This window comes from Puma concolor, chromosome A3 (assembly GCF_028749965.1).
Source record: "Puma concolor isolate L17-30 chromosome A3, mPumCon1.1.hap2, whole genome shotgun sequence".
Lineage (NCBI taxonomy): Eukaryota > Metazoa > Chordata > Mammalia > Carnivora > Felidae > Puma > Puma concolor.
The window spans coordinates 8,597,973-8,620,476 of NC_141669.1; the positions used below are offsets into that span (position 1 = coordinate 8,597,973).

Here is a 22,504-nt window from a genome sequence, read left to right on the forward strand (position 1 = left end):
TGGCAGGGCCGTGGGACCAGTCCTGAGGATGCCCGCTTTGGCGGTTGTAAAGATTAGAGACCAAACACCTGAAGACAAAGTGACAAAGAGAGATTCATTTCTAGAACACGCCTCCGGCAGACAAAGGACTTTTGCTTACGTGATCTCAGAGCAGTTTGTAAATCACAAGCGTTGTCACATTTCACACTTAAGGAACGAACCGCTGGTTACGAACGGCGGACTTTCGGCAAGGCTTCCGGGGCCACCACCTTCTCCCCAGCCCATCGTTCCTGCTCAGGAGAGGCTTTTTATTCTGCATCTCCTCTTAAGAAGAGGCGTCCGCGGGTCGCTCCTCTGCTCCGGCTCACCCCCTCGTTAGATGGGCTCATCCAGTCGCACGGTATCCGTCTTCGCACACGACCTGACGTCTGCCGAATCGCACTGCAGAGCTTGGAGGTAACTCGATCCCAGCCCTCGGCATTTTTTTTCAGTATTTTGATTTGTGACTCCTCTTGAATTATCTTTTTTTTTTTTTTACACGGTTTTAATTTCAACTTGCCTCAAATCTCTCTCTGAAAGCGAGAGAAGTTTAAAACAGGACTCTGCATGACGCTGACAAGAATCCTGTACGACAGACGAGTGTTTTCAGATGAATTTTACAACTCACTCACTCACTCAGTGATTTGTTCAAACATTTATTGAGCACTTTTTATGTGCCAGGCATGGTGCAAGGCGCTGGGTATAACAATGATTAAGACAAAGTCCCTCAAGGAGCTCACAGTCTAATGGTAAACTACTGAGTAAACTGAGGCACAGAGTGGTAAATGATTTACCCAATGAGGTAGAAATAGCTAGGTTCTTGGAAATGTGGGACTAGAGCTGGAGAGAGGGCAGGGTACAACCAACTCATCAAAAGTAAACCCCTTTGATTGAAAAGCGAGGCTGCATACAGAAACGTTACAAAATCTGCTTGCAAAAAGGTTAAAATAGTTTCCAATTTTCATCATGATTAAATTCATGTCTTGCAAAGAATTAAGCCATTACCTGATAGTATTTCTATACTTGCCCCTAAAGCCTCAGGGCCCGCATTAACCGGCTCACACACACTAACCCTGGAGGAAGCTTGAAATCAAGAAGTATCAGATTTCAATTTCAGCACTGGGAACCATATGGAAACACTTTAATTAAATCCATGATGTTCAAATGTCTAGCATATTTATGATACTTCTACATGTAGAAGTTTGGAAAAAACTTTCCTCTAACCCCCATTCTGAGGATTCTAATAAGTTATCAATACCACAGAAATTAGAGAATTTGTCTGTTACTTTCCATATATACATTATTTTGGCTGTACAAGGGTGGAAAGTTTTACTTAGACATATTACATAAGTCATCTAAACATTATACAGATATATACAGAGACATCACAGTTAGACGCCTGTGTATACTCATCCAAGAGCTAATTGCAGACATGAACCCGCGTAAGGCAATTTCCTGCGTGATAATGACACATGATCCTTGAAGGGAAGGGCAGAGTCCACAAAGCACGGTCTGCTTCAGGCCCGACCGCCTTTCTCAGGGATACTCTCCGTGACGGAAGAGTATTATTTCAGTAGGCAGGGTGTCTATTTCACTGACAAAAAGCAGTGAATAATTATAAAAAGAGTTGTTTTCAAATGCAGAAACCAGTAGACCTAAGTAGTGAACCCCTCAAAGCCACCACTGGCCTTGATGCTGTCTCGGAGAAGCAGAGAACTTCGTGGATGATTTATTGCTCTGAGAATCAAATCTGATGCATGATTCATCCACACGGGATGCTCCCCAAAACTCCATACATGCATCTGCAAATGGTGTCAGTTGCTCACTTCAAGTAATTCTTCACTTTGTTGTGGAGGCTTTTCTTCTGAAAAGTAACAAACACGGAAGAAATTCTCCTGAGTGAGGGTTTGAAAGGCGGACAGGTAAGCGAACACGCACTTCAAGTGCTTAAAAGAACCCTGAAGAGCCCTGGTCAACAGCCACACCGTTCTGTCAATGGCACAGGCTCCTGTTGTAAGTCTCCCCAGAGTCAAGCGAGGTCGCACGTGCACCCGCCAGCACCCGTCAGAACGGAGACGGCTTCTCTACCCAGAGGCCGTGCCGGGAGGCACCACCACGGGACCGACTAGATTCTAAGTTTTCGAGATCAAAACTGCACAGCATCTAACTCTATTTTTGTTAGAAACAGGCTAAACTACCTTGTCGTCTAATAGTCTAAATTACCTTGTAATTCTTTAACTCGTGTTTTCGTGGCTAGAAAGAGTAAAAATATCCGTAAGGCCGTAAGATGCATTTGTAACAATATACTAAAAATCGTATGTATATACACGAATTTAAGATTCTAATGATTTTTTACATATATATATATTTGTATATACAAATATACAAATTTGTTTTGTATGGTTTTGTAAAAAGCCATCAGAATCTTCAATTTTCCTCATCACACACTTGGTATACTTACCTTTATCGGGGTGTTCCGGATGTTTGTTTTTAGATGAAGAGGTGCCCGCTCCTTCAGACACTTTATTACCCGAATGATCGTGTTCCACCTCACATAAATAAACATCGATGGGTCCTTTGGTGCTTCTTATGTGTACTGTGATAGAGTCCTGGTAAAATATAAATAAAACACCCTAAAGAAGACATGTCAGGATGTCTATTCACTGATTATATTTTTTCACTCACTAGAACTGCAAAAGTTTCCATTCAAGGGATATTGCTGAAAATTTAAATGCGGGTGGTTTTCTTTCTATAGTATATTTGAAAAAACCACGGACGTGGCCAATTCAAGGGATACTGCTGAAAATTTAAACGCGGGTGGTTTCCTTTCTATTGTGTATTTGACAAAACCACGTACGTGGCTTTAGTCACTTCAGTGTTGGCCAATAAGCCACCGGCCAGCTCACGGGGCTGAAACGACGACTCGATGGGAGTCATGATGTGACTACTTCAGCACTCAAGAGCCCATTTTTCTCTACTCAAGGAGTTGACCCCTTCTAGGACTCGGTCCCTGAGGGTCCACGATCAGTGTCTGGATAACAGAGAAATCTAAAATACCCTGTAGTCTCAAATAAGAAGGTGTGTTCAGATTTTTTGACCCCTGAGAGGTACCGAGTTAACTGAAAGAGCCGTTCTTTCGTCCACGTGAAAAAGATGAGATCCTGACAAAACGTATCTTAGTGACTTAAAAAAGATTTAAAAAGTACTGCGTATAAAGGACTATTAATTAATTACGATTATTCACATCTTTTGGCTTTGGATTTTTCAATTTACTCAGGGTTAGTTATTTTTTCTGTAAGGTATCAGGAAATAGGGGCTTCTACTGACAGTTATGCTAAATCATCATCTTTGTGTGTGTGCCAGGACCCCGAAATGAACCAATTTACGCCAAAATCTGAAGGAACGGTTCCAGTTATACATGATTCCTCTGCTGTTTTGACTGGAAGAGGGTCCAACTGTGACAGAGTCTGTTCTCTTCCCCTTTCACGTGGGGAGGCCCGGGCTTGGCACAGACACCGGGGCCCCCTCCTGCCCCACAAACCTGTCATCTCCTAATAGGGCTCGGTGAGATGCGGTCTCTCAGAGGGGCTTCTTGGTACCAGACGTGTAGGCCAGAGAAAGTACACGTATGCTCAGGGCTCTAGATCGCCAGGCCAGGTCTGGTTTGAATGGTATTATCTTATGCCACTCAAAAAGTATCTCTAAACAAAAGAAACTGGGACGTTGCTCGGAACTGGCAGCCAGCCGAGGACTTCCTATGCCACCAAATCAGGGCTGACAAACGCTTTCCGCGAAGGGGCTTGTGGGCCATACGATCCCTGTGTCACAACTACACAACTCTGCCATCACAGACTGAAAGCGGCCAGAGACAATATATCTAAACAAACGGGCAGGTGGCTGTGTCCCAACAAGACTATGCCTCAAAGCCAGCGAGCCAGATCTGACCTGAAGCCCAACCACCCTGGCACCAGCTCCCCAGATCTCGCCCTGGATCTCTGCGGGCGGCGGGCTCCCCTGCACGCAGTGTGCTCCTGTCTACTGCTCCTGCTCTTGCCCGACCGCGGAGCAGGGCTGCCCAGAGGGCCCACGTTCCTCAGCCTTCAAACTGGACTCTCAGTCTTGGGCGGGATCAAAAAACCCAGCAAAATCTGGCAATTACGGCCTGAGGCAGCTCGTAGTGCAGGGGGAAAAAACCAAAACCCTGTCAGTCACTGCCAAATGGACTATCATGTCCCCGGGTAAGGATGTGTTGAAAGATTAGTGGTTATTTAAAAAAAGTTTGACCATCTCTCAAACAACTCCTATTAAACACAAATGTTGCTTAGGAGACTTGGATTATATCCAAATCTAAATAAAATAATGAGGAAGCGTCACCAAGAAGTCACAATTTGCGTGTGACTAGATTAAAGGCTGTCCCCTGACTTATAATACACTGTCAAGTAACAACATGGCGCTCACTTGGACAGTGGTCTGGTGGGGATGAAAGGACAGATGAGTGGTAAGAACATTCTTCACTGTGAGGGAGGGAAGCCCCTATAGCAACGCAGAGCGGTCACTATGAGCACCGATGGGCCTACAGGCTGTCAGAACTTGACGATCTGCCCCAAGAATGGCCACATTCCTTGGTCCTGATTCCATCCTTACCAAGCAACCTTCTGATGACAATTATCTTTCAATATAAACTTTCCTGCAAGGGAAAGAGTGTGCTAAGCAGCTGGCGGCTGATAAGCATTTCATTTATACAGCAATTTTACATTTTGTATTAAATGTACCACTTAGGGGGCGCCTGGGGGGGCTCAGTCAAATGTCCGACTTTGGCTCAGGTCATGATCTCAACGGTTCCTGAGTTTGAGTCCCATGTCGGGCTCCGTGCTGACAGCTCAGAGCCTGGAACCTGCTTCGGATTCTGTGTCTCCCGCTCTCTCTGCCCCTCCCCTGCTCATGCTCTGTCTTTCTCTCTCAAAAATAAACAGTGAAAAACAATTCTAAAAAAATTAAATGTACCACTTAGCGTTCCTGTTTATTCTTTCTTTAGTCTTTCATGAGCTTGGTTAGAGTGAACTTCTAGAGCCTTGACCGACACCCAATCTGGCACTTCAGCAATGGGGCCAATTCTTGGGAGATTCCTCTAGCAGGCATTGCAATAGGTTATGGCATACTGTGGCAAGTGGAGGCACTGCAGCGCGTTATAGTATAGGAAGAGTTCACGGACAGAACAATGGTCAAGAACATACTCTGGAGACAAACCATCTGGGTTTGAATTCCGGCCTGTCGCTTACTGTGTGACCATGAGAAAGTTAATCTTTCTGTGCTTCAGATTCCTCCCCTGTCAGAGGATCGTGATCATGACCGCTTCCTTTGTTGTGTTATGCAAAACAAGCTAAAACGTGCAAAGCGACGTCAGATGTGCAACTACCACACACATAATGCTTGTGAAGATATTACGACTGCAACACAGCAGCCTGAACAGTTGACCTGCCCCCATTCTTTACAAGGTCTTCTTAAACATGCAGGGATACCTACTTCTCTGGGAGCTGGGACATCCAATCTGGTTTCTGCCGGAGCTTTCACTGCGATAACAATCTGTTCGTGGAAGGCTTGGATGCTGTGAATATCTTGATACGTCACGTACGCTAGTGTAAACGTCAGTCAAGGGTCTCTAAGCAGAATGCTACTTACGGAGGAGATAACTGATCTCTGATAATACACGAATATAAGTGTCATGTTAGAATCTCTGTAGTTTTTATGGGCTACAAACTCACAATTAAGGAAAGCAATTAGTAGAAAATCATTTCATATATAACTCTTACTACTTCATAAACAATTCTTTAGACTTTACAAAATGTTTTACAATATGTACAGCTCAAAGAATTCCTTTAAAGCCTACCGTCGTGACTATGGTGACAATTTCCGGACAAACTGTCCACATACACGTAACACACACACACAAAAACCTCAGGTGAAGGTATTTAACTGCTCCCTGCCCCCAATTCCCTATTCGATGCTAGATCTAACTATGAGAACGTTTGGGGAAAAAATACTCAATTTTGATGAGACTCTCCAAAAATGCAAGGTGGAAAAAGTCTGTAAAAAAGAAAAAAAAAAAAAAAGTGGCATCAATCTGGAGAATATGTGTTCCAGGACTACCATGTACTCATGGGATTTCCCACATCCCAAATGATTTTCCATCTCACTATGTGAATTTTTTTCTTCTTCTTTTACTGGGTTGCTGAAATGTTACCAATTAAGTGACTTACTGCATTTCCCCAACGTTTTCTTTCTTTTTTTGCTTACTTCACAGACTTTCCGATTAGGTAGAGGAACAGCATTTATTTCCCTTGTGATAACTGTACTGTGAAAATAGGTTTTAACTGATGCGGAGTGTGAGTAAACTCAAAGCATGAAGCAGCTGGGAACCAGTGGAGCCTCGCAAAGGTGCAGTGAAAACAGAGCAGTAGGTGGGCCCAGGAGACCCAGAAGATCGCCGCCAAAGACAGGTCTGCCCCGCTGGTCCCATGTAGCTACACCGCGCTCTGTGGACCAGAATGGCAGCTGCCATTTCATCCACTGCCATTTCAATGGCAATGTCATCGTTTCAGAAATAAACCTCAGTGGGGTGCCTGGATGGCTCAGTCAGACCGAACTCGTCCGACTTTGGCTCAGGTTATGATCTCACAGTCTGTGAGTTCGAGCCCTGCGTCGGGCTCTGTGCTGACAGCTCGGAGCCTGGAGCCTCTTTTGGATTCTGTGTCTCGCTCTCTCTGTCCCACCCCCACTTGCACTCTGTCTCTCAAAAATGAATACATATAGGGCGCCTGGGTGGCGCAGTCGGTTAAGCGTCCGACTTCAGCCAGGTCACGATCTCGCGGTCCGTGAGTTCGAGCCCCGCGTCGGGCTCTGGGCTGATGGCTCAGAGCCTGGAGCCTGTTTCCGATTCTGTGTCTCCCTCTCTCTCTGCCCCTCCCCCGTTCATGCTCTGTCTCTCTCCGTCCCAAAAATAAATAAACATTGAAAAAAAAATTAAAAAAAAAAAAAAAATGAATACATATCAATTAAAAAAAAAGAAAAAGAAACCTCAGTTAACAAATTAGGGAAAACCTGAATTTCACAAAAGCCAATTTCACAAAAGATAGTTTGCTATCTTTACAGCATTCTGACTAAAACACGAAGCAAGAATGTGTCACTATTTTAATTTGATATGCAAACATGAACCTTGGTACACGGTCTGAATGTAGCATTTGACCTGAACAAATGCCACACGAAAGAGGAAAAGGCAATTATCTGTGTATGCTTGAGGCTATACTCCTAACTCTTTGGTTACTTCAAAATTTCTGAAGGTCTAATTTTGTATCCTGAGTATAGGAATTAAATTCCCAGGCTGACCCTACTATTTAAAGTAACCTCTGCCTTGGAAGGGGAATTTTTTTTTTTTTTTTTTTTAAAGGACAGAGTTAAAGGATATCTTTCGTTTTCTTTGTCATCTGTTAACTCGAACAACTGCTGGGCACAGTCCTTAATCAGCTCGTCCAAAGCATCTTCCATTGCTGATAAGTCAGAAAGCTCCTCCTGCAGCTTCTTCTGTTGAGGCACCGCCCCAAAATTGCTAAGGTCAGACCCTCTTTAAGAGAAAGGCATTTAAAAAAATAATAGTAATGACAAGACAAAAACAAACAAAAAACTCCCTGTGAGTCACCTCCAGGAGATGAAGACACAAGTTAGGTTATTGGAACTTCTCCCGATGTTGACATCAGGCATTTCCCAAAGCGACAGACAAAACTAGGTACTTCACTTCACTCCTGACCTCCCTGTATTCCAGACAACCATTATTCTTCGTAGAGCTACACTGCTTTCCGTCCCCGTTCTAGTCTCTTACACAGGGATCTGAGGAGACCCAAGGGACCGTCAGAACTCTACGGAGACTGAGTGGTGGGCAAAGCGGACGAAGCACACCGAGCACCGCCCAAGAGTCAACGAGACCCAGGTTAGGTCCCAGCTCTAGCACTGAGAGCAGGACTTTTGAGAAGTTGTAATCTTTTAGTCCCCTGATGACAAACAAGGGGCTCTGACTAAAATGACAGCTCCTCTGATAAAATTGAGGATTCTCCCTAATGCGCATCTTCTATCTGGTTCGAGCTGAATATAAGATTGTATGCATTATTCTTAAAAGATGTATTTTCTTTAGTTATTACTGTCTACCTTATCGCAGTGCTTATGATCTGACCCGAGCAACTGATACTCATTGTTTTTCTTCTTCATGAAAAATAATGAGGAAAAAGGCTGTTACTACTTTACCATTTGCTTGCTACTTTTCAAACCTGATTGCAATTAGCGATTCGGAATGCAATCTGATATTAACCCCTGAGGTGTTATTAATGTTATTTAGCAAACACGTTCAGATTAGAATTCAATCTGCATTTCCGTATTGCTGAAAAAAATAACTTCCTTTATGAACCCCTTTCCTCTATCAGCAAAGTTCGTTATTTAAAACCATTTCATGATCTTTGTTGGGACATCTGTCATTGCCTGAAATGAAATGTATTTACATGCACTTCGAAGCTGGAACTGTTTCTTACTCTTCCAAAATATTTGCCTGTCAGAAGTATTAACAGCTTTCTTCTCATGCACACACATATCCACATCCACATGTGTATTAACAGCTTTCTTCTCGTGCACGTACGCACACACACATCCATGGGTGTATCTACGTCTATGCCATGGGCTTTTTCTCCATGGGATCTTCCTCATCAAAAATAAAGTCTTTAGCAATTGCCTTTTAGACATGGTCCACTGATTTTTATTTTTACATTCAAGACAGTGTGGATCCATAGTCAATCAGACTCATAACCACCTGGGGTAATTAAGAAGGAAGATGAGATTCCCACCTTCCCCCAGAACAAATGAATTACAACTCTTGGAGCAGGAAGCCTCTAAGCGTTTATTACATTACATTGTCTTACGACGACCTTAGCGAATTTCTTCCTGATAGCAATAACCAATTGGAAAAAAATTTCCTAAACAATCAGATGTTTAAGATCTCCTTATGATCTTGAAAAGCAAGTCTTAAAACCAATTATTATTCCGTTTAACTTTTCCATAACACCAGAACGATATCCTAGATCTATGGCTTTTATTCAGTCCTAAGTAGGAAAAAAATACTTATGTACCTTGTGCGACAACAAATGAACAAAATTTTTATAGAATCTTTTTCTAGCAAGAAGCCATATCTTACTTTGTTTTGTCCTGTCAAAACACTACAAATACTAGTTTGTTTCAAACCTGGGTATTGTCACTTAAAGAGAAGGAAAAAAAAAAAAAAAGCACGAAAAGTTCAAAACCAACTCACATCCATCGAATATGGTTCTTAGACTTTTTTTCAACCAGATCGATTCCATCTAAGACATTGGTGATGTCATATACTCTTCGTTTCCGCACCCCCAGTTTCGTGGCGACCTTGTTTAAGTCGAGAATCCCCCCAGGAGCCGATCTGACAAGATCCATAAATTTTCGAGTTAAATAAACCAGAGATACATCAAAACGAGGTCTCTTCACTTTTAGAGCTTCTGGGAAACAAAACAAACAAATTTGTAAAATACTCTATAGCATTTCTTTCTCAGCTCATTAAAAAAAATAATTTATCTCCTCAGTAAGCATAGACACCCATCGAAATTCTACATACTGAACACATCATAGCTGATTTTTATGAACTAGGTTTCTCACACCAGATCAAAATGTATCAGCCTATGCCAAGTAAGCAAAGGCTTTAGACTTAACAGAGTATCTGAAATATGGAGCCTGGTCCTCTGGACACGGGAATCTGCAGGGGTCTGCAGCCTCTTCTCAAACATAAAGCGGAGAGTTTGCATTTGTACCTACACCACTCTCAGGAACAGGATTAGAATTTTTTTAAGTTTATTTTGAGAGAGAGAGAGGGCACGAGCAGGGGGAGCGGTCTGGCGGAGGGGAGAGAGAGAGAAAATCCCAAGCAGGCTCTGCACTGTGAGCGCAGAGCCCAACACAGGGCTCGAACTCAAACTGTGAGATCATGAGCTGAGCCGAGATTAAGAGATGGATGCTTAACCGACTGAGCCCCCCAGGCGCCCCAAGACGTTCTTTATAGAAGCAAAGGCAGAGACTTGGCTTTTTCTCTTTAATACTTAAAATGTTCCTGTACGTGTCACAGCGTAACCCTGATGGAAGTTTCTGTAAGAGCTCAAACTAGTCTTCCATTAGAACAATTAAGACATACCTTGAGGAAAAGCAAAAGTCTTCAAACTGATTATTATTCCATTTTTAAATATTCACTAGCCTATGTTAACAGATAAGCAAATAAAGGGGGGAAAATGTCTTTAATTCCCTCCATCTCTCACCTACTGTGATTCTGGTTTTTCATACATGCCCGGCCCCCTCCACACACAGACATACACCTATCTGTCAATATGCATACGTGACTTTTAAAAACAAAAGAACAGACTATCCTCTAGCATGTTGTTTTAACTCAACATCGTGAACATCGTCGCTTGTCAACAAATGTATTTCAACGTTATTCTGAAGGGCTGCGTTGATAGTTCACTTCATGGAGTATTTGCTACACTTACTCCGATACTGGAAATTCCAACTGTCTCCAACTTTGCTGTTTTGTCCAATACTTCAATAAATCTCCCTGCAGCTAAATTTCTGTCTGCATCTTTGTCTCCTTCCGGTAAGTTCTGCGGTTGGAACTGATGGGTAAAAGGGTACTTTAAGGAGTGTGAACATGTGCTGTTACACCTGCTAGCCAACCGATTTCACACAGTGAATGAGGGCCTCAGAACTGAGTATTACGTTCCTTTCATCTTTCCCTAATTTGATACTAAAAAACAAGTTCTTAATAGTTTGGTGTGCAGAGTAAATAGTTTCAGGAATCACGGAGCTGCCCTTTTGGGGTGGAGAATATGATCTCTCCTTTCTGCTACTTTCACAGCAGACAATGACCAGTACGCTTCAGAAGAAATATTCATGCTATCTTCAATCGGAAATTCCCGTGTTCAGAATCTCTACAATGTCACATTCACTTTAAAGGCTGTTGGTGGTTACTCCAAGAACAGAAGTATGTATTTTATAATGCACATGTCTTCTCTGTGGAGACCACTCCTACACTTCGGATTAAATGAGATTAGGGAGGAATGAAAATTTCATTTAAATTAGAAGTCAGAATTCTACCAAAACCCGTTGAAGACTACAAAAGAGAAATTCTAACTTTATTTTTTTAAAAAAAATTTTTTTTTTTTTTAACGTTTATTTATTTTTGCGACAGAGAGAGACAGAGCATGAACGGGGGAGGGGCAGAGAGAGAGGGAGACACAGAATCGGAAGCAGGCTCCAGGCTCTGAGCCATCAGCCCAGAGCCTGATGCGGGGCTCGAACTCACGGACCGCGAGATCGTGACCTGGCTGAAGTCGGACGCTTAACCGACTGCGCCACCCAGGCGCCCCGAGAAATTCTAACTTTATTAGGGTTTTTTTTTTAACGTTGATTTATTTGTTCTGAGAGGCAGCGAACAAGCACGAGTTGGGGAGAGTCGGGGAGAGGCGGGAAGAGGCGGAGAGAGGTGGAGAGAGGGAGAGAGAGAATCCCAAGGAGGCTCCGTGCTCAGTGCAAAGCCCAACACGGGGCTCGATCCCACGACTGTGAGATCGTGACCTGAGCCCAGATCAAGAGTCGGATGCTTGGCTAACTGAGCCACCCAGGCGCTCGAGAAATTCTAACTTCAGAAAGCATAAATCTAATCACCCTCATTACTAACAAAATATGGTCTTACAAGCTCAGGATAAGAACACTGCCACCATGTTAGCCACTTTAGAAAGAACAGATGTTAACTGAAAACCTAGAATATGATAGTTGCTGAAAGAACATAAACATGACTTAAAAAGGTCTTCAAAGTGAAGATGTTCCCTAGTCGATCACAACGCCCTGAGGTCTGTGCTAAGAGAGGTGTCCAAGCTGCCTGAGAAGACGAGACGAAACCTAACCGGCACGGGAAGGAAGGAAGTCCTCACGAAGCGGGTGTGTGGGCAGAGGACACGAACGTGAAGAGGAGGGTGTCTCCCCTCTTGACAGAGGGCAAGGGGCTTAATATGAGACAGAGGAAACAGCACGTCGAAAGACAGAGCTGCGTCTGAGGACAGGTGTATGTAGGGAACCCCCAGCAGGCAGAGCTTCAGCGATGGGTGAGGGTGGCAGCTGGGGGCCCAGGCCGCCCGTGGGGCAAGAGACAACGTGCAAGGGCCCCGTCTTTCCACCTGGCCGCTCTCCACAGCCTTGCTCCTCTTAAGGATCTGAGGTGGCTTAAAAATTTAACACAAATAAGTAAAATGAAATACACGAGGAGTCGGAGTTTTCTCTGTATGTAACAGAACATCGTGGAAGAATTCCGGGTCGAGGGAGGTCCCGATCCCATTTCTGTGTTAGGAAAATCACACCGGCAGCAGCGTGGAAGAGCCTATGGGCAGACAACCCACTCAGGAGGCTATCTCACCACATCAGGCAGGGAGAGACAAAGAGTCTACACTAGAAGCAGGGGTCTAGCCCCGTGCTTACAACTAGAGGTGAAGTCAGAGAGGTGGGGAATTGAATCCCGACTGAGCAAGTCCCTTGACCTCTCTGGGCCTCAGTTTACTCAACTATAAAAAATGAAAAACAATCCACGCTTACATTTTAAAGGGTTGTAGTGATAATCCATGCAAAGAGCTTAACACAGCTCGTACCGTACAAGCTCGACATGTGTTAGATGTTACCGTGAGGTGGTGCTGTGGGCCGGACGGAGGACACGCTTCACAGGTAAAACGGACCAACTACAGGTGAGATTGTGGCAGGGGCCGAGGAGAAATTAGGGCTGATATTAAGATTTATCTGGGATCTTATGCACTGTCCATCCATCGCGGTTAGGACCAAAATTAAGAGACAATCAGGGGTGGGGCGTTCTACGGTTATAATTTCCAGAAGATAGGGAACTAGAGCAATGGGCACTTCGCCTTCTTTTACTGACTCCGCGCCCTGGTCCGTGGCAGAGGTGGGAGACAGCAAAGGGAGTCCCAGGAATCTGGAGGGCAAAAGATTGGTTCTCCTGACTGTGGTCAATGGCCTTCAATTCTGCTGAAAGCAACATGTAATTGCTCTCACGGAACTTCGAGAAAACACCCTTAAACATAGACCATTCATTCATTCAGAGCATATGTATGCAGGGGAGGCACAGAGAGAGACAGGAGACAGAGAATCCCAAGCAAGATCTACACTGTCAGCACAGAGCCCGATGCGGGGTTCGATCTTATGAACTGTGAGATCATGACCTGAGCTGAAATCAAGAGTTGGACACTCAACCCACTGAGCCACCCAGGCACCCCGGACCATTCCATTTTTAAAACGCATTTCCCTAAGCAGCAAAGAATACACTGACATTTGTTTACACTACTCAGCCCACAACCTCACAAGTGTTTGCCGAAAATCAATGTACAAATAATACATTTTCAGTTTTGAATCCACTTATGTACATTTAAAATAAATCATTTAAAACACATGAAGTTCAAACTACAAAACCTAAAACCTATTTAGGAATCAACTTACTTCTCATGGACACATACTGTACATTATCTTCTAAGTTAATCCTTATTTTTGATGGCTGCAAAAAGGAAAACACAGAAATGTAAATTAGTAATTTAAAACCAATGATGCAAATGAAAAAATGCAAATGAACAGCATTTACTGGAAAATACAGAGGTTTTTATTCTCCCTGGGGTGATCATTTGGATGCGAGAGAAGCACTCTTTCTTCTAAGCTGTCACCACCCGAACTGTACTCATGACTGGCAGGGTTCATGGAGTTAAGTTTCTAACGCTGCACGGGCTTTGGTAAGTATGGACATTAAGTAGTTACAGAACGGGTGGAGGAGAAATACGAATGAGAAATTATTACTGAACAGGCATTACTCTATCATCTGTATCAGATACTGAGAATAAAAGGGAATACGAAGATGATTAGAACACTGTCTCTGATGCTGGAAAGCTCAGCAGAGGTGCAGAATAGGTCTAAACCAGGAAATGCTCACCCCTTGCTATCTAAGTGTAAGTGGCTCCAAAAAATGTGCTCACAAGCTTTCACAGGTGGCCATGCATTTCCACTATAATTAATGTAAAAACAGCATTTATTTCTTTAATTAAAAATTATTTATTCTTTTTTTTTTTTTTTTAGTTTATTTATTTTGAGAGAGAGTGAGCACGCACGCATGGGAGGGGCAGAGAGAGAGGGAGAGAGACAGAATCCCAAGCAGGCTCCATGCCTAGCTTGGAGCCCCACTTGGGGGCTCAATCCCATGGCCCTGGGATCATGACCCGAGCCAAAATTAAGAGTTGAACGCTCAACCAAATGAGTCACCCAGGCGCCCCCAGCAGCGTTTCTAATAATGGAAAATAACGTATGCTACGTAACTAGAAACCTTGGTGTTAGACTAATTAAAAAAACCGCTTCTTTTAAATTCTTCAAACAACCAGGAAATGAGTTCTAGTTCTGCTACCAATGACTCCCATCTTATCAGGTATTTAGAAGCTACGAAAGTTTACGTAAACTGCTAGTCAAACATCTGCCACGCACTTAGAAACTGTTTTTGCAAAAAAGAAATAAAACATTTAGATAAGGCCATGTAAACAAAAACCTGTATTAGCCTCATGCTTACAACAAACTACAATGACAAGAGGAGCCTCCAGACAGGCCGTGATCAGGTTCGGCTCTTGTCAAGTGAAAAAACTCGCCCCCAAACTGGCTGTAGCAAAACTGGGATAAGAGAAGAATCAACAGGAATACTGTGGATGCACCCGGAGAGGGATATCAGAGAAGCCTTCACAAGGAAGGGGGTCCCCAGCTGGGCCTTGAAGGACAAGCCAGATTTTGCCTGAACCTGTGGGAGCTTCACGAAGGAGGGAAAAGATAGGATTCCCAGTGCAAGAAATGAAATGCACCCAAAGTACGAAAATACAAATCGCATGGCACCTTTTGCACACCCACCCGTGTGGCTGGTGCAAGACTGACTTGACACGGAAGTCGGAAGGGCATGAGGAACCACCCTCGACACAGACACGGAAGTCACGCTAAGGAGTGTGCGCTAAGGAGTCACGGCAGTGAGGACGCCCGGCAGATTTCTGAATGAGAACGTGACATACCCCAGCTCACGGTGTAGGGATGGAAGTACGGTGGCAACACAGCAAAAAGACTGGGGGGTGAGGAAGCCTAAAGGCAAGGTGGACGGCTTAGAAGCTCTTTGTCTGCCTCAGCATTAAGGACCAATCTTTGCCACGACGATCTCCCTGCCATTTAGGACAAGATTATAGCATCTACCAGCAAGTGAACCTCGTATGGACTAACTCTACTGACAGAGAATTCTGCTAGAAGATGAACTCAGCTGTTAGGATTTAAGGGAAAACGCAGACCTGCTGGGCTGTGCAAAACCAGAGTTGGGAAGGCCTGTCTCGGGGGAGGGCCTGGGCCTGACGAGCCCCGCCAAACAGCAGCAGTGATTTGCAAACACGGTGCCCACCGCTGAAACGCTGACGGGCAGTCCTATTAAAGGACACAGATGAATGTGACCCACAGTCATTGCTATTTTTACATTTAACCCTTCCGCTGAAAGTGTACGAGACAGCGTTTATCGTAGCAAGATTCTTAAACGACAAATAACCCGTCTTTATCACATTGCTTTGCAACATATAAACAAACACCCTAAACTCTTTTACGTTCCTGAGAGAGTACACAGGAAACACAGAAAGGGTTAACGCCACTGCGCTCGTGGGTGCCGTGCTACAAATAGACTGCTGTTCTTAATTTAGAGTAGCAAGGCCAAGGCCTACATAGGAGCACTTGACGGCATCCTAATTGGCTCTCTCGGTATCTGCTTGCCACCTATTTCAGAAGGGCCTCTTTTCTGCTCCCTTCTCTCTCGTCCTCTTATCGAGACGGCTGCCGTTCCCAGGCTGGCACAGGGATAATGCCTCAATCGGGCACAGCAGCAGGAGCAAGGACAGGTGTTCACGTTTTACTACATTTGCTTTACCGCTTTTTCCTCTGTGGACACACGATTTTTTGTCCTTGAGTCAACTGGGACCAAAGTGCAGACCCTTAGACAACCCCACGTGTATCTCAAGGATATTCTCTTACACGGCCACCGTACAGTCACCAAAGTCTGTTCAAACTGAACAGTTTTGAAAGAAACTGTCGGCAGAACCCTGGGCGCCGCGGTGAAGGTTCCAAAGGAGGCGAGGACTGTGCCGTCAGACGCCGGAAGGGAGACCCTGGTTGTTACGCGAAGATGGGACGCTCACCGTCCGCCGCACTTCCGCGGGAAGCAGATGCTAACGGATGCGGGTGATCTGAGATTTCCCTACAACGTAGGCAAATCTGGCACCTATCTCTCCCTGCAGCGCATAGAAGGAGAGAGAGAGAAATCGAGAAATCGAGAAAAGGACTGTTAAACGAAAAGGAGCCAGGACGTAAAGCCTTTAAAAATTCTCAGCTTCTCCAGAAGCTCAGAGTAAGAAATGACTTCTGAGAAAGACCAAATCAAAGGCATAATCTAAAGAAGAAGGTGAGGGTGTGACTGCACAGCTTGGGGGTAAGACACCCAGTAGATCAAAGCGGGCGCGTCACAGCACTGCACAGTCACATAAAAGGCCTTGACGGAGATGAAGGATGAGCCCCCCAGATCCTCCAGATCGAAGCCGGGGCCTCTCGGAAGGTCTGGGGCACCGTCCATCAGCCATTCGAGCAGGAGCCCGAGCTAGAGGAGGGTTTATCCTGAAGAAAGGTGGGACTTGTTTCCGCTGAGTGAGCCACAACAGGATTCACAGAAGGTCCACGCCGTGTCTGAGAGAACCGTACCAGCGAAAACACCGTCAGCTTGGACTAAAAGGGACACAGGGTGTTTAAATCGAAAAGAGGTGACTCAACACCCCAAATTCTACTGCCAGGAAGCAGGCCGAGAAAGTCACTCTGTTACAAATAGGCAGTTCCTTTCATGAGGAAGAAAGGAAGACACACACAGTGGAGCCAACAGCCCAGAGAGTCGAGCTGGGAGCAGAGAGAAATGCTCCCAGGCCCTGGGACCTAACCAAGGAATTCCTAACGTTTCCCAAGCTGACTTGCAGAATTGCTCTGGACCAGTTACCGTCCCCTGTGACTCCCGTCTCCTCCCCTGGGAACAGGAAGGTCTGCGGCAGCTACCCGGTCTGTCCCAGCAGTGTGGGCTGGGTGTGGAGGGAGGAGGGTCGGATGACGGTCTTTTTAGTTTCCCTGGCCTGGAGACCCGGAGAGGCAGGACGGAGCTGGGTTTCAGGAACTGGATTCTTCTTTTATTCTGTGAGCAGAAAACCTGTTCTTGTAAGGCTCAGAGTGTCCCAGATTAGGCCAGCGGGAGCCTTTGCAAAGTGGTTCCTGTGCAGGGCACTTACTCTGGACCTTTCCAGCGTCTTTATGGTGGCAGTCCTCCCATCCCTGCGGGACGAAGCTGCCCAGGCCGCAGCACAGACCGCGGCTTCCGGTTCTGCCCCACCGTGGGCTGAACCACGTCTCCGCTCCTCTAAGGAAGTCTCTCTGAGAGCTCACTCTCGGGTAATCTCCCTGAGGGATGACTGGGGACAGCTCAGTGGTAGTCACATCCCAAGAACCTTCCCTTTCAATCCTCACACAGCTTCTGTGCCCCATTTGTTGACTGAACACCCAGCCTGGGAAGCGAATGGAGAAGGCAGAGGCCGCCACACTTGAAAGATCAGTGCGACCTATCTGGGTGCACGCAGCTCTCTAGGAACAGGGAGCTCCTGACAGGCAAGTCAGAACATCCGAGGCTGTTTTACCAGTACTTCAAGTCCCACATCTGAAGACTACGCAGGAAATCATAATTTGAGATCGCAAAGGACAAAGAAAAGAGAAAAGGTCACTTTAGGGACTAAAATCTTAAGCATCGCCTCTAAATTGGTTAAGAATTTCTCTATACAGATGCCTCTTTGTACCGATTGCCTATTTGGGGGAGCTCTACTCCTTTAAGAGCTCTCGGGAAATAGACCATTAAACAAGGGGTTTGCATTCACCTCACTCATTCGATTTTCCCTTACTTTTCAATGTGCAGACTAAGTTCCACCTCCAACCAACCCTACCTTCTCCCTTCTCTAAATTCCGACAGTTTGCAAGCCATTTACCTGGGGAACATCACTCAGATACATAATACCTAATTTTTGCACAGCTATATAGTTTGTTAAAGACTTCCAGTCACTAGGCAGTTAAAAAACAATGAGGTAGTTGTTTACACCACCAGTGTACAATCAGAAAAATAAACACACATTCAAACATTTAAGTATCTACTTCATCCATCCAAGAACTATTTACCAAATCCTTTTGTGAGAGGCACCACACCGCTGTGTATGAAATGGACAGAGTCACTGCACTCAGGGACCTAAGAGCCATACTTTGCAAAGACAGGGTAGGCACAGGGTGCTTTAGGAGCACAAAAGGAGTGCCTAACCTAGTCTTGAGACATCAGGAAAGGCTTCAGACAAGGGACCTCTACATCTAGACCTGAAAACCAGGGCAGGTAACAAGAAAAAGTAAGTTTTGGAAGGGGGAGTATGTACATGTAGGAATCCAAAAGAATACGGAAATTTGGAAATCTAGTAACTACAAGCAGTTCAAAGAAGATAACACCAGGAACTTTATTATATTAAGAAGTTTCTACTCTATTCTGAGAGCACTAGGCAACCATGATTGATTAAGCCAAACAACATGATCAGAAACATGCTTTAAAGACCATTATGGACGGTTACTATGTGGAGAACATATAGAAAAGTCTGGGGGGCTAGACCAGAAGCAGGAAAACCTTGCAACAATCTTAAAGATAGATGGCTACAGGCGCAACTATTGCTGATTAGTTTCATTAGATCAGGAGGGGAGAGGGGGTCAGTTTGGAAAAGGGTAAAGGCAAGGACGATGCCTAACTAAGATGCTAGTTTGGACAATATGGTGGGTGTGGTACCATTTATGAAGATGAGACACAGCAACGTTGTTGCCTGCTTAGGCCAAGATGATCATGAATTCAACGCTGGATAGGAGTCTGAAATCTAAGTAGAGATGTCGAGTAGACGGTTGGAAAACTGAGCTGAATTTATAGATTTGGGAGTCATTATGATGTGGCAACCGAAACTACCAAAGTAGATAAGAATATCTAAGACTTCAAGGGATGTGTGTATTCTTCTGGTATTAAAAACAAAATTAAGTGGTTTTTCGATGGTGAGAGTTCAGGGCTTGTATCAAATTCTCAAAGGGAAAGACCCACCAATAGAGATGGTAACAATAAAGAATGGACCAGAAATCCTAGGAGGGGTGAATGACGCCCCACACGAAGAATGCGTAGGGAGGGTAGAAGAAAACCCCAAATAACACGGGCATGTAAGGAATGTGGAGAAGAAGAGGAGTTTGCAGGGGAGCACAGGAGAGACCAGATGACTACATCTGGAGCACCACGAGCAGGTTGCATCAAAGAAGCGACTCAAAGCGAGTTTCCAACAAAAGCAAGACATCGGTCGGTTGTGTCAAAACTACAGAGATAAGGAGTCAGACATCTGCTGGAACTGACAAGGTTGTTGGCAACCTTGGTTAAAACAGTCTTAGAGCTGTGCTCAGGGCAGAGCACCCCCTCCCCAGTGGTAATAACAGTGAGCAGTGGACACAGGGAATCCAAACAGTTTTTTGGAAAAGTATGGAGGGAAGATACAGTAGATGAAAGGGCAACTAGGATGAAAGGAAGTCTCTTTTGAGATGGGGAAATATTTAGGACGCAGTTTAAGTACGTAGTCAAGAATTCATCATCACGGGTCGGACATTGTGAGGTTAAATCCAGGCTTTCCCAGGCACGATCTAATCGTTGGCAAGTCACTTAACATCTCCAAGTCTATTTTGACAAACGGAGAACAAGAATAGTAATGTCTCGGGACTGCTGTGAAGAATTAAATGAGACTGTGCTCACAAACTATTTTTGAGGACTGAGTCACCATGGGGATTGGGCTTAATATTAACTTCAGCAAACATTTAGTCATTACGGGAAGAAACAAGCAGAGAAGTTGAAAACACGGGGAGAAACAGAAAATGATGAATTCATCAACGCCTCTGAGAACCAAGGAGAATATACTGCTTGTAGTCTAGAGCAAGAATAGAGGAAATTAACCTTACGCAGGGAGGGAGCACAAGCTTCCTTAATTTGCTGAATGGGCAGCTGCGGGGTGGGAAACGTAGTGTGCACAAGGTTTTAAATGGCCGCAGTTAAGAGAATGGGAGAGGAGAATGAAGAAAAAAACCCAAATACGTTGCAGAAATATAGCAAGGATCCAGTGTTGGTAGAAAAACAGGGCTTTACAACGCGATGCCGGGCAATATTCTCCAACAGCGCTGCGCAGCCCCGAGGTAACAGCCAGGAAGACTGACAACACGTTTGGGAGCAAGTGTTGAATGGGAAGGCGAGAGAGTTCACGTGAATGACCGACCGACCGACCAGCCTTCGGGAGAGGCGGGGAGACCGACGAGCAGCCAGGAACCCGGCCCAGAGGGAACTCACGACCCAGACGACTGTGGGTCCGGCTTCCCCGCGAAACGAGAGCAGGCGGCCGAGCCTGGGACCCGCCCCCGCCCCACCCCGCGCCGCGCCAGGGCCCCGGGCGCTCGGGGCACGAGCCACCCCCGGGGGCTTACCAGCAGGCCCTCCACGTTGATGGGGTCGCGGCACCGGCGGCGCACCGTCTCCTCCGCCGGGTCCACCAGCAGGCTGGGCAGTTTCCGCGCCGGCCGCTGCTGACTCATGCTGCCCAGCCGGCCGCCCCTCGCCTCGCACCCCGCGAGCTCTCCCGCCTTCTCCCGCTCCGGCCGGGCGCCGCCCCCAACGCGCCGGTTCCCGGAGGCCGAGCACGACCCGGGCCTGCAGCTTGCTCGGAGGCGCCGCTGCCTAGGCCGGCCCGCGAACCAACGCGCCACTGCCCCACGACCTGGGGAGCTACGGAGCAGGCCGGAGGAGAGCAGGGCGACCCACGGTTCTCAGGACTCCAGGCCCGCCATCTTCCCGCATGCGCAGTGCGCCGCCCCCAGTGCGCATGCCTGCCGCTGCCGGAGCGCTCCCAGGCCCTAACCCTCTCCCGCGTCCGGAGCTCGGGAAAGCCCGGACGAGAAATCCACGGAGAGGATGGCAAGGGGGAGGAAGAGGTGGAGCGGGAATTTCAGAAGAAGGGAACGGGGCCAGAGAAGAGAGGCCGCGGGTGTGTGTGTTTGGGGGCGGGGGAAACGCAGTTGTGGACACATTGTTGAAACTTCTGAGCGCACGGATGTTCATTTAATCTTGAGCTTCCCTCTGCACACCCCGGGCACTTGCCCCGTGTTGATGCTTAGTAAATGGTAACCAGACCGTGGTGCAATTGTCTACTTACGAGCGTCTTTCTTTTCTTTTCTTTTCTTTTCTTTTCTTTTCTTTTCTTTTCTTTTCTTTTCTTTCTTTTCTTTCTTTCCTCTCTCTTTCTTTCTTTTCTTTTTTATTGTTTCCTTTCTTTCATCTGATGAATAAATAAATGATTATCTGTCGTGTCAGACATCGTGGTGGGCACAGGAGATATCCATCGGAGTTTGGCACAGACTCAACCTCGTCTTCCGATGGAGGAACCAGATAAACAGAACATTTAAAACATTTAAAGTGTAAAGCTGGAGTCAGAAACCGTGTTTTCGAATACCGGCTTCTCTCCTTAATCAGTTTACAAGATCCTAAAACGTGCCTCAATTTCCTCATTCGTTAAATGGGAATAATGACAGTAAGTTTGTTGTGAAATGAATTAACTTACTTAGAACAAGGACAAACACATATTTGGGATAAAAAGGGAAGGCAATGTGGTTCAGCACAGGGTAGAGGGCAGCCCCTGAGCCTCATGGTAGTTAGACCCCCGGGGGTTTCTACCCAGCCTGAGGCCCGGGGGACAAGGCAGGCTTCCAGAGAAAGTTGGCTCCCCGCTAGATTATAAACTCCTCCAGGCAGAGGCATTCTATAATCTTTGTATGACCAGCATCTAGCACAATGTGTGGCAAATAAATAGTAAGAGCCCGGTAAATGTTTGCTAAATGAACGGCTTGAAATAAAGAATAACATAAGGGCTAAGTGTCTAAAAGATTGGATTTTGTTGCAGAATGGAGAATTTCCCAGAGCGGTTAAAACATGCCTTTATACCCACCAGAGTCCCTGAGAAGGCAAGTGCTGGAGACCAGAAATGAATGTTTTTCATAAAAAGACATAAGCCAGCATTTGCTATATGTTCGGCGTTCTGCTAAATGTTCTGCATGCATTTTCGCATGTAAAGCTTATATCAAAACTGAAAGTTGTTTTCCTGCTCAATGTATAGATTACGAAAATGAAGACTAGCGAGATTGCAAACGTCACCCAGGGTCCTGGGGA

At 45.6% G+C, this 22,504-nt stretch overlaps 1 protein-coding gene across 1 annotated transcript; it reads right to left on the reverse strand.

Moving 5' to 3' along the window:
- Positions 1–658: 658 nt before the first annotated feature.
- On the reverse strand, positions 659–21,164 carry E2F6 (E2F transcription factor 6). Its single transcript, XM_086700032.1, has 7 exons — positions 20,770–21,164; positions 13,618–13,672; positions 9,362–9,578; positions 7,480–7,636; positions 5,542–5,655; positions 2,480–2,627; positions 659–1,882 (listed from the first exon to the last, which is right to left on the reverse strand). The coding sequence occupies exons 1-7, from the start codon at positions 20,875–20,877 to the stop codon at positions 1,833–1,835; spliced, it is 849 nt and encodes a 282-aa protein (XP_086556158.1). The 5' UTR covers positions 20,878–21,164; the 3' UTR covers positions 659–1,832.
- Between the last annotated feature and the right edge of the window lie 1,340 nt (positions 21,165–22,504).

Coding starts and splice junctions, on each gene's coding strand:
- E2F6 (XM_086700032.1), bottom strand. CDS start 20,877: ATGAGTCAGCAGCGGCCGGCGCGGAAACTGCCCAGCCTGCTGGTGGAC. Junction 13,673..20,769: donor TCAACGTGGAGGGCCTGCTG/GTAAGCCCCCGG, acceptor TCCTTTTTGCAG/CCATCAAAAATAAGGATTAA. Junction 9,579..13,617: donor ACAGTATGTGTCCATGAGAA/GTAAGTTGATTC, acceptor TTTGTTTCCCAG/AAGCTCTAAAAGTGAAGAGA.